General features: G+C 40.3%; 1 protein-coding gene across 2 annotated transcripts in view; it reads left to right on the top strand.

Annotated features, from left to right (window-relative positions):
* Positions 1 to 3731: 3731 nt before the first annotated feature.
* The window catches only part of LOC128640312 (alpha-2-macroglobulin), a 325027-nt gene continuing 315188 nt past the window's right edge, over positions 3732 to 13570 (top strand). For both annotated transcript variants that reach the window (XM_053692803.1, XM_053692802.1), the window contains exon 1: positions 3732 to 3842. In XM_053692803.1, coding sequence (XP_053548778.1) covers positions 3769 to 3842 — 74 coding nt within the window. In that variant the 5' untranslated portion in view covers positions 3732 to 3768. The remainder of the gene's footprint in view (positions 3843 to 13570) is intronic.

Here is a 13570-nt window from a genome sequence, read left to right as displayed (position 1 = left end):
TCTATTTAGCCAATCACAAGAGACAAATGTGTGTAGGCACCAATTAGCAGCTAGCTGAACAGATCTATTTAGCCAATCACAAGAGACAAATGTGTGCAGGCACCAATTAGCAGCAGCTCCCACTAGTGTAGGATATGTGCGTATTTATTTTTTAACAAGGGATACTAAGAGAATGAAGCACATTTGAAATTAGAATTGAATTTAAAAGTGTCTTAACCCCTTAACGACCGAGGACGTGCAGGGTACGTAAAAAAAAAGTCAGTTAACGACCAAGGACGTACCCTGCACATCCTCGGTCTGGAAAACAGCTGGAAGCGATCCTGCTCACTTCCAGCTGCTTTCCGGTTATTGCAGTGATGCCTCGATATCGAGGCATCCTGCAATAACCTTTTTTAGCCATCCGATGAAGAGAGAGCCACTCTGTGGCCCTCTCTGCACCGGACATCAATGGCTATATTCGTTGGTGGGTGGGAGGCGGGTGGCGGCCTTCGATGACCCTGGTGATGTGGAGGGGGGCGGGATCATGGGTGGGGATCGGCGGGGGCATGCGCGGACGCAGGGGCGGCCCGTGCACGGGGAGGGAGCAGGTGGGAACCGCTACACTACAGAAAAATGAATAATAAAATTGGGTAAAAAGGGGGATTAAAAGTTTAAAAAAAGACATCAGTCAGGTGGTGGGGGTTGGTCTGTGGGGGTGGGGAAGCTACACTACAGAAAAAAAAACAAAAAAAACAAACAAACATTTTTTTTTGCAAACTGGATACTGGCAGACAGCTGCCAGTACCCAAGACGGCCCCCAATAAGGCAGAGGGGGAGGGTTAGAGAGCTATTTTGGGAGGGATCAGGGGGTCTGATGTCTCAGGTGGGAGGCTGATCTCTACACTAAAGCTAAAATTAACCCTGCAAGCTCCCTACAAACTACCTAATTAACCCCTTCACTGCTAGCCATAATACACGTGTGATGCGCAGCAGCATTTAGCAGCCTTCTAATTACCAAAAAGCAACGCCAAAGCCATATATGTCTGCTATTTCTGAACAAAGGGGATCCCAGAGAAGCATTTACAACCATTTGTGCCATAATTGCACAAGCTGTTTGTAAATAATTTCAGTGAGAAGCCTAAAATTGTGAAACACTTTACGTTTTTTTAATTTGATCGCATTTGGCGGTGAAATGTTGGCATGAAATAAACCAAAATGGGCCTAGATCAATACTTGGCGTTGTCTACTACACTACACTAAAGCTCAAATTAACTCTAGAAGCTCCCTACAAGCTCCCTAATTAACTCCTTCACTGCTGGGCATAATACAGGTGTGGTGCGCAGTGGCATTTAGCAGCCTTCTAATTACCAAAAGCAACGTCAAAGCCATATAAGTCTGCTATTTATGAACAAAGGGGAGCATTTACAACCATTTGTGCTATAATTGCATAAGTTGTTTGTAAATAATTTCAGTGAGAAACCTAAAGTTTGTGAAAAAAATTGTGAAAAAGTTAACAATTTTTTTTATTTGATCGCATTTGGTGGTGAAAATGGTGGCATGAAATATACCAAAATTGGCCTAGATCAATACTTTGGGATGTATACTAAAAAAAAATATATACATGTCAAGGGATATTCAGGGATTCCTGAAAGATATCAGTGTCCCAATGTAACTAGCGCTAATTTTGAAAAAAGTGGTTTGGAAATAGCAAAGTGCTACTTGTATTTATGGCCCTATAACTTGCAAAAAAAGCAAAGAACATGTAAACATTGGGTATTTCTAAACGTAGGACAAAATTTAGAAACTATTTAGCATGGTTTTTTTTTTGGTGGTTGTAGATGTGCAACAGATTTTGGGGTTCAAAGTTAGAAAAAGTGTGTTTTTTTTCCATTTTTTCCTCATATTTTATAAAAAAAATTATAGTAAATTATAAGATATGATGGAAATAATGGTATCTTTTGAAAGTCCATTTAATGGCGAGAAAAACGGTATATAATATGTGTGGGTACAGTAAATGAGTAAGGGGAAAATTACAGCTAAACACAAACACCACAAAAATGTAAAAATAACCTTGGTCCCAAATGGACAGAAAATGGAAAAGTGCGGTGGTCATTAAGGGGTTAAAATGACCTGCTCTATCTGAATCACAAAAGTTTAATTTTGACTTTCCTAGCCCTTTAAATGTAATTTTCGAATTACCAAATTTTAATGGATTTTCATTCTTAATAACATTTGATTGTCCAAAACGAATGTTCACAGGACTATTGGTTCTATCAAATTAATTGGACTTTTAGCACAGTTGCCCGTCCCTACTTCTGAGCCCTTTTCAGTCAAATACCTTGAAACATGTAATATTATTTGTAATCCATTTTAATATGTTTAAGTAGAAATACTTGAAATTCCTATGTTCTTCACTTAGAAGAAAATGCTATTTTTATTTTTAAAGGGATAGAAAAAAATGAATGCATGAAAAATTAACCCTGCATGAATGCATTTCAGATTGAAATGTGTTTTTGCAATAAACTAAACTAAAAATGCTTCTAGTAAAAATGATTACTGTTTTTCAGTGGCATACGCACATATGCTGCGAGGGCCTGAGCATTAGTATTCAAACAGCACAACTTCTCAGAGAGTGAGCAGTGGCTTATATGACACAAATGTGGTCTTCAGAAGCAATACATACCACCAGCAGCTGTCTGAGCAGACAAAGGGGCCAATTTATTAAGGGCCAAATGGCCCCTAATGCTGCTGTTTCCTCCGTCTTAAGACCGCTGCTCCTTAACTAGTACGCTGCCTCTGAGGCAGCATACAGCAATCAGCCCCTGCTAGCAGCCGATGGGCTGTGAATCTGCAGGGGGCGGCATTGCACAAGCAGTTCACCAGAAATGCTTGTGCAATGATAAATGCCGACAGCGTATGAGCAATGCAGGGCGGACATGATTCTCTATAGCGAATCATGTCCGTCCGGGGTATGATAAATCTACCCCATAGTATTTGAATACTGTGGCACGTGCCCTAGTCACAGCATATGTGCGTATGTCAGTGAAAAACGGTAATAACTTTTACTAGAAGCATTTTTGCTGATGAAAGTTTATTGCAAACATTTTTATATTTCAAATTGAAAGGCAGCCATGCACGTTTCATTTTTGACCTTTCTATCCTTTTAAATATATATTCCTGTAATCTCTCCAGGTCTCTGTCTAAAGTTAGCCACCAATCAGCAAGCTCTACCCAGGTGTGGAACCAAAAATGAGCCGGATCCTAAGCTTACATTCCTGCTTTCTCAAATAAAGATACCAAGAGAACAAAGAAAAATTACTAATAGGACTAAATTAGAAAGTTGCTTAAAATGTAAGGATTTATAACAAAAAACAGACAGCAGTTTTGCTTTAATTTATGGTTTCACTCTTTTGATATTAATCGGTCATTGTCCTTTGTGCAGAATGTGCTTCTCAGGCTCCAGGAACACAAGGATGTTGTCCCTAATGACAGTAAAATAGATTTAATGACATTTGTTTATGGTTCTGTATTTAGTGTTTGTTGGTTGCACCAAATGGTTAACGATGCTCCGTTATTGCCAACAGTTCAGAAATCTGTGTACCTGGGCAGGTCGCCACATGAATAGTAATAGGATCAGGCAGACACAAAAGCAAACAAATTCCCCCACTCACAGCAGGGCCTGCACTATGGGGGGTGTTTGTGAGTGCTGGGCAGGGAGGTGGACACAGGGAGCCTTTATATCCCCCTCTCCTGCATTTCTTCCTACACTTGAAAGAGAGATCCACTAAGATGAGCAGCCTAATATGTGCTCTCTGCCTGTTCCTGGCTGCCCTCCCCGGGGGACTGCTGACAGATCCTGACCCGTAAGATAACAGGGGTGATGTGAGGGGGGACATAGCGCAGGGGTAGTGGGGACAAAGTGGCACCTCTGTCACTCTCTGGTCAGCCTTAGCTCTATAAGACATTTATTTGCATGGGTCACTGATGAGGTTTAAGTCATTGCACTAAAATCTAAGCTTTGTATTCAGACGGTCACATTAATAGTTCATTGAGTAATGTAGGTGTTTGTATAACTGGGAGATACCTGACAATATGGTTAATTCTGATGCAAATAGACGTGATAATCCAATATGAGATCATATTCTGATCTGGTGACAATTAGCTGATCCTTAGGGGGCTTGCCTGATACTGATCACACACACTTGTGTTCTTGTAGATTGTGGGGTGTCCAAACTTCTGTCTCAAAGGGCCACAAAGTTTTCTCTTTTTTCTTTTTCTTCTTTTTGCTAAGATGGAGGTGAGATTTATTTTTTAGAAATAATACAACGTATAATAGATAGACATGTTACATTATTTTGGTTTGTATGTGTTGCAACCAGATAACTAATGTACTTGTGTTGTTGTAAAGGCAAAAACACACACACATGTATACACACATATACATACACATGCAGATATACACTAAACACACACACATGTATACACACATATACATACACATGCAGATATACACTAAACACACACACATGTATACACACATATACATACACATGCAGATATACACTAAACACACACACATGTATACACACATATACATACACATGCAGATATACACTAAACACACACACACACACACACATGTATACACACATATACATACACATGCAGATATACACTAAACACACACACACACACACACATATATACACACATATACATACACATGCAGATATACACTAAACACACACACACACATGTATACACACATATACATACACATGCAGATATACACTAAACACACACACATGTATACACACATATACATACACATGCAGATATACACTAAACACACACACATGTATACACACATATACATACACATGCAGATATACACTAAACACACACACATGTATACACACATATACATACACATGCAGATATACACTAAACACACACACACACACATGTATACACACATATACATACACATGCAGATATACACTAAACACACACACACACACATATATACACACATATACATACACATGCAGATATACACTAAACACACACACACATGTATACACACATATACATACACATGCAGATATACACTAAACACACACACATGTATACACACATATACATACACATGCAGATATACACTAAACACACACACATGTATACACACATATACATACACATGCAGATATACACTAAACACACACACATGTATACACACATATACATACACATGCAGATATACACTAAACACACACACACATATGTATACACACATATACATACACATGCAGATATACACTAAACACACACACACACACACACACACATATATACACACATATACATACACATGCAGATATACACTAAACACACACACACATGTATACACACATATACATACACATGCAGATATACACTAAACACACACACACACACACACACATATATACACACATATACATACACATGCAGATATACACTAAACACACACACAAATGTATACACACATATACATACACATGCAGATATACACTAAACACACACACACACATGTATACACACATATACATACACATGCAGATATACACTAAACACACACATGTATACACACATATACATACACATGCAGATATACACTAAACACACACACACATGTATACACACATATACATACACATGCAGATATACACTAAACACACACACATGTATACACACATATACATACACATGCAGATATACACTAAACACACACACATGTATACACACATATACATACACATGCAATTATACACTAAACACACACACACATGTATACACACATATACATACACATGCAGATATACACTAAACACACAAACACACACATGTATACACACATATACATACACATGCAGATATACACTAAACACACACATGTATACACACATATATATACACATGCAGATATACACTAAACACACACACACACATGTATACACACATACACATGCAGATATACACTAAACACACAAACACACACACATGTATACACACATATACATACACATGCAGATATACACTAAACACACACACACATGTATACACACATATACATACACATGCGGATATACACTAAACACACACACACACACATGTATACACACATATACATACACATGCAGATATACACTAAACACACAAACACACACACATATGTACACACTGTTACAGAAGCATTAGTTATTTTGTTGTGAAAAGCTTATTTCCCAGCAGCAATGCCTGAACCAGCAAGCCAGCGCCTAAGAAGGGCTCCAAGAAAACCATAACAAGTTTCATTTCATAAAGAGTTAACTCTTTTTTTTCAGCTTTTAGAAACTATTGTCTAATCACCTCTGGAGCCAGACTGCTAATTGATAAGATGAACTTGTAAACTTGTTATCTTAAGTACTGTAATCCTATTGTGGCCTGTCAAAGGACAGTGCTCTCTATCTATATGTGTGATGGGGGATTTTGTGCTTCCCCCCCTCTCCCCCTGGGAGTGCCCTGTGTGCATGTAACCTTAATAAAAAGCAGGCTGGGCATCCCAGTCCTGAGTTCTTGTTTTGACCCTCAATCGCAGCGTTGACTCGTTTTTGTGGGCAGAAGGGTATCCTAGCTGTACTGCAGCTAAGGGAGATTATTCTATATTTGCGAGACTCATATAGAATACTATGGAAAGCAGCTTCTCCCCTCTTTAGCAATAGGGATCCAGGCTACTAAGCGGTCCATCTCTCAGCGAGACTAAGGGTAACCGTAACATTTGGCGGCAGCGGCGGGATTTTCCTGGATTTCCTAGGAGAGGTACAGAACGGATGGAGAGCGCTTACGAAAAATTGAAGCGTACAACCCTAAAGGATTTACTTGAAAGCAGAGGGGGGTACGCCAGCAACCGGCCGAGGAGAGAGCTGATCGCAGAATTGACCGAACTGGATCAGAGCTTCACAATGGCGGAAACACCGACCACGATTAGTGACGAAAAAACCAGGATTGTTCGGGAAAGGCTCTCATTATACGGGCCGAACCCCTCCATGGAATTGGTACAGCAGTTGATGGCGGAGGCGGACGAGGATATACGAGAGACTCGAGCCCACGAACTCAACCTAGCGAACGCACACCGCAATGCTGAAGCCCCGCAGGTAATCATCCCTGTCGAAAATGCTGGGAGGCCCAAGATACCCTATGCGGCATTTCGACCCTTCCTAGAGAGCGAGACAGGGATTGATGAATATTTGGCGGACTTCGAAAGGCAATGTGCCCTGCACCAGATTCCCAACAGAGAGTGGCCCACGATATTGTCTGGGAAACTATCCGGGCGAGCCCTGGAAGCCTTTCGTACTCTGGGTGCTGAGGAAGTGACACAGTATGAGCTAGTTAAGGAGACACTGTTGCGACGGTACGCTGTAACTCCGGACACGTATCGCCGACAGTTTCGGGGCACGGAAAAGAAGCCTAACGATACCCATATGGAATGGGCGCACCGAATGCGGAGAGCGGCAAATCACTGGCTGAGCGGAAGTAAAGCGGTGACTGGGGAGGAAATTTTACAATTGTTTCTCTTAGAACATTTTTATAATGGCATGGAACAGCAAGGGAAGGAATGGCTGCGAGACAGGCGGCCTTCTACCTTAGAAGAAGCAGCCAAATTGGCCGATGAACATTATGACTTCCGTCTTCACGAACCCATGAACTACCGAGCTCCAGCACGGGTCGAACCCAGAGAGGTTTACCGTGCACCCCCTCGTGCTGAATTCCGAGCCCCGGTGCCCACAGGGCCCGTCCGACACTCAGGACCACCCAATAACAGCTCTGAGCGTCCCAGACCGACTTGCCACCGATGCAAGCAACCAGGGCATTTCATGGCTAGCTGCCCCCTTAATACGCACCAGACACCCAGGAATTACAATGACCCCTCTGGGTCCTATCGTCCGGCCCGGGCCCTCTGTGTTAACCAAGAGGCCCCTATGGAGGGATATGTGGGGCCACTTCACGAGGCAGACCCTGTATATGCTGCCTCAGATAACCGCCAGCACCATCGGCAGAGGGTATGGCTCGAGGGGCGATCTACCGAGGGATTGCGAGACACAGGGGCTACTATCACGCTGGTACAGAGTCATTTGGTGCCAGAGCACAAGCGATCCGGACAGACTGTGGCCGTTAGAGTGGCGGGGGGGGATGTGTACAAAATTCCAACAGCTAAAGTGCATCTTGATTGGGGAGCGGGAAAGGGGGCTGTGAACGTGGGCCTAATGGATAATTTACCTGCCGAAGTACTACTGGGCAACGATTTGGGCCCCATGACTTCTGCCTATGCTCCAGTATGCAACAACGAGGCGGACCCAGTGACTACACGGGCCCAAGCCCGGACGGAGCGAGAGCTTTCACCAGTGCGGGAGACACAGGTAAGACCTACCCCGACCTTGCCTGACAGGTTAGGCCCCATACCCTGGGACACCCCAGATGCTTTCGAGGCAGAGTCTAAGACTGACCCGACCTTACAAAAGTACCGGGAACGAGCAGAGACCGGAGGGGGCGGGGCAGATAACGAAACATTCTTATGGGAAAAAGGGAAACTATACCGCTGGACAGAGAAAAGGGGACAGCGTAGGCGACAGCTGGTAGTGCCCCACAAATACCGTCAAGAAATCCTCAAAATAGGCCACGACATCCCCTTAGCAGGCCACCTAGCCGTTACCCGTACCCTACACCGCATTACTCACACGTTCTTTTGGCCAGGGGTGCACGCTGACGTTAGAACTTACTGTAACACCTGCGATGTGTGTCAACGAGTAGGAAGGCGAGGCGATCACCCTAAAGCCCAGCTAGTAAATATGCCCATTGTAGAGGAACCCTTCAGCCGGGTTGCTATTGACCTAGTGGGACCACTGGCTACCCCTAGTCCCTCCGGTAAGCGATACATTCTTACCGTAGTGGACTACGCTACCAGGTACCCAGAGGCTGTCGCCCTATCCAACATACAAGCGGATACGGTAGCGAATGCACTAGTACAGGTGTTCTCCCGGGTAGGATTTCCAAAAGAAATCCTATCCGACCGAGGCACCCAATTTACGGCTGAATTGACCCAAGAACTCTGGCAGGTTTGCAAAATTAAGTCCCTCCTAAGCTCCCCATACCACCCCCAGACGAACGGGCTGTGTGAGAGGTTCAATGGGACCCTCAAGCAAATGCTCAAGACGTTCACTCAGGAATACCGAGACTGGGAACGCTTCCTGCCGCACCTCCTATTTGCTTATCGGGAGGTGCCCCAGGAAACGACAGGGTTCTCTCCCTTCGAGTTGCTCTACGGAAGAAAGGTACGGGGACCCCTAAACCTGATCCGGGAGCACTGGGAGGGAGAGATGGAGGCTGACGGTGTCCCAATTGTGGAAAAAAAGGAGGTCTGTGGATTAGCACAAAAATGGCTACCCTGAAAAAAAGAGGTTAGTTCCAAAATACCTCTGAACAATAACTATTAAAAACCAAATACAGGGTGCGCTAATGAAAGCTGCTAATATAGAGGATAGAATAAAACTAACAAATGCAGAGTTAGTATTAAAAAACGAATGATGTTTATACCATAAAATATATTTTAATATATATAAATGAACCCTAATACATGTAAACTAACATTTGAAATACATAATATGTAAAATATAAAAAGAAAAAATAAAACCACCGGTGGAAAAAATATCAGGGGAACGAAATGAGAGTCCGTGGTAGGCTTTAAAAATGTATCCAAATCAAAGTTCATTGGTTAAAAATGCAAATGAAAAAATGTATAAAAATCAATTGAGAGCATGGAAAGCAGCTGAGTCAGTCTATGTGGCTGTATCAATGTAACTTTGCATCAATGTAACATTCGAAATAAAAGTTCCGTGGGTGGCTGAAAGGACAATCTGCATCAAAATGGAAAAGTCAGTGCCATAAATGATTCGTCTTACAAGTTAGACTCACCCAGAATACGAAGCTATTTTCTGTTCTGCTTCTCCGTGTACAAGTGTAGTAAATCCGATGTGAACACGTTAGACCCTTGATAGATAGGAAATTACCTTTCAGGTGAACAGTATCGCTCCAGCGTGTACTGTGGTTTGCCGGATTGTGCAGCGTGTGCGGGGTCACGTGATGATTTGTTCCAATCAGATGCACGGATTACCGGGTGGTCTGTAGATCAGCGTGTAAGAGATATCTGCAGATTCTAAGAGTCACAGTTAGCCAGGCTTGGTGTTGTGAGATGGGAAACAATGTTACATTGCAGTTGGGATTGTTTTTGTAGAGTTCAGAATGGAAAACAACAGAGCGCTCTGTATGTTAAGTTAGACTTGGTAGTAAAAACAATCACAGTGTTGCGGATCAACGCGTTTCAGCTGGTGTAGCCTTTTTCAAGATGAATTCAGACTGCTCGCTGCTCTCCTTTTATTGAGGATAATTGTTTAGGACTCCTCCTTGTTGGGTGCTCAGTTTTTTTCTTAAAGGGAAGTATCCTTTCCATGATTCAAATAGTCTCTCATAAAATAGCGGACTCTCATTTTTAAAGGGAGCATAATGTGTATACACACATATATGAATCTCATGTGTAAAAATGTGAATGAAAAAGTGAATAAAAAAAAAATCACATTCTATTATGATGTATTATGTGTAAAATAAACTTAAATAAAATAAAATTCCTTATCTGATTCATATCTAGGTAAAAAAACATATGTTTTATCTTACAGTGATCTATAAAGTGAAAAAGGGTCTTATTTGTGTTGTGGATAAATAATATAATAAATTTGTGTCCATATAACAAGTTTAACAAATTTAATAAATTTGTTAGGTTTGGATAAATTGTGAAAATTAATCTTATCAGTGTAATTTGATGAATAAGGGTGAAAGGAATCTAATATATAGAAAAATTATTATTTTATATTCAATATGTGAAAAAAGTGTATAAAATACGGTGTTTATACGAACTAGTGGTGTCATTTTAATCTTGTGTTTAATAAATATTATGATTGGGGAAAAAATTATATAATTGAAAATAGTTGCCCTTAATAGTGTATAGATTCCTAACTTAGTTAGACTTATTAACTATTTATAGATGTTATATAGTATTTGTATTATCTTATTGTCTATTAAAAGAATATAAAGTTGATGATAGATAAATAGATAATCAATAATAAATAAATAGAATAAAAGTGAAAACTCATATTGATTTTGAACCCTAATTTGTATTGTTTAATTTGGAACTAAATGTAATATGTGAGGAAGTTGTTATTTATTTTTAATTGCATAAGATTTATTAATGCATTACAGAATTTAGATCCAGTTCTGCATTTAAACCAAATGGTTCTAAAGTTTTGAATTGAAATATCAATTCAGCTTCGGCACGTAGCAACTTTTTATTAAGGTCACCACCTCTCCAATTGTTAGTGATTTTTCTTATACCCCAGTATTTTAGACCCATTGTGTTTTGATTATGACATTCTTTAAAATGTCTAGATAGTAGATGCCCTGTGAAACCGTGTTCAATGTTTAAGAGATGTTCACGAATTCTATCTTTTAGGGGTCTATACACTATTAAGGGCAACTATTTTCAATTATATAATTTTTTCCCCAATCATAATATTTATTAAACACAAGATTAAAATGACACCACTAGTTCGTATAAACACCGTATTTTATACACTTTTTTCACATATTGAATATAAAATAATAATTTTTCTATATATTAGATTCCTTTCACCCTTATTCATCAAATTACACTGATAAGATTAATTTTCACAATTTATCCAAACCTAACAAATTTATTAAATTTGTTAAACTTGTTATATGGACACAAATTTATTATATTATTTATCCACAACACAAATAAGACCCTTTTTCACTTTATAGATCACTGTAAGATAAAACATATGTTTTTTTACCTAGATATGAATCAGATAAGGAATTTTATTTTATTTAAGTTTATTTTACACATAATACATCATAATAGAATGTGATTTTTTTTTTTATTCACTTTTTCATTCACATTTTTACACATGAGATTCATATATGTGTGTATACACATTATGCTCCCTTTAAAAATGAGAGTCCGCTATTTTATGAGAGACTATTTGAATCATGGAAAGGATACTTCCCTTTAAGAAAAAAACTGAGCACCCAACAAGGAGGAGTCCTAAACAATTATCCTCAATAAAAGGAGAGCAGCGAGCAGTCTGAATTCATCTTGAAAAAGGCTACACCAGCTGAAACGCGTTGATCCGCAACACTGTGATTGTTTTTACTACCAAGTCTAACTTAACATACAGAGCGCTCTGTTGTTTTCCATTCTGAACTCTACAAAAACAATCCCAACTGCAATGTAACATTGTTTCCCATCTCACAACACCAAGCCTGGCTAACTGTGACTCTTAGAATCTGCAGATATCTCTTACACGCTGATCTACAGACCACCCGGTAATCCGTGCATCTGATTGGAACAAATCATCACGTGACCCCGCACACGCTGCACAATCCGGCAAACCACAGTACACGCTGGAGCGATACTGTTCACCTGAAAGGTAATTTCCTATCTATCAAGGGTCTAACGTGTTCACATCGGATTTACTACACTTGTACACGGAGAAGCAGAACAGAAAATAGCTTCGTATTCTGGGTGAGTCTAACTTGTAAGACGAATCATTTATGGCACTGACTTTTCCATTTTGATGCAGATTGTCCTTTCAGCCACCCACGGAACTTTTATTTCGAATGTTACATTGATGCAAAGTTACATTGATACAGCCACATAGACTGACTCAGCTGCTTTCCATGCTCTCAATTGATTTTTATACATTTTTTCATTTGCATTTTTAACCAATGAACTTTGATTTGGATACATTTTTAAAGCCTACCACGGACTCTCATTTCGTTCCCCTGATATTTTTTCCACCGGTGGTTTTATTTTTTCTTTTTATATTTTACATATTATGTATTTCAAATGTTAGTTTACATGTATTAGGGTTCATTTATATATATTAAAATATATTTTATGGTATAAACATCATTCGTTTTTTAATACTAACTCTGCATTTGTTAGTTTTATTCTATCCTCTATATTAGCAGCTTTCATTAGCGCACCCTGTATTTGGTTTTTAATGGTGTCCCAATTGTGCCATACGTGCTGGAACTCAGGGACCGAATGGAGCAATTAGCCAAATCCGTGCGGGCTAATCTCCAGTTGGCCCAGAGAAGACAGAAAGTATGGTACGATCGGGGGGCCCGAAAGAGAATCTTCACCATAGGACAAAAGGTGTTAGTACTTAAGCCGGTGAAGACAGACAAATTGCAGGCGTCCTGGCAGGGTCCCTACCAGATCGTAGAGAAAAGGGGAGACACCACTTATGTGATAGCTAGCTGCCACGACAACAATCTTAGAAAGACATTCCATGTAAACATGCTCAAGGAATATTTTGAGCGACCAGAGAACGTGACGGCCATATGTTGTTCCCCTCAGGAAGACCCCGACAGTTTACCCATTCCAGACCTATTAGAAAAGAGCCTCCCCACAGGTATAGTGGCTCAGGTTCAGATAGGG

This window comes from Bombina bombina, chromosome 9 (genome assembly GCF_027579735.1).
Source record: "Bombina bombina isolate aBomBom1 chromosome 9, aBomBom1.pri, whole genome shotgun sequence".
In the NCBI taxonomy this organism is placed as follows: Eukaryota; Metazoa; Chordata; class Amphibia; order Anura; family Bombinatoridae; genus Bombina; species Bombina bombina.
This window is presented reverse-complemented; position numbering and strand designations above follow the sequence as displayed.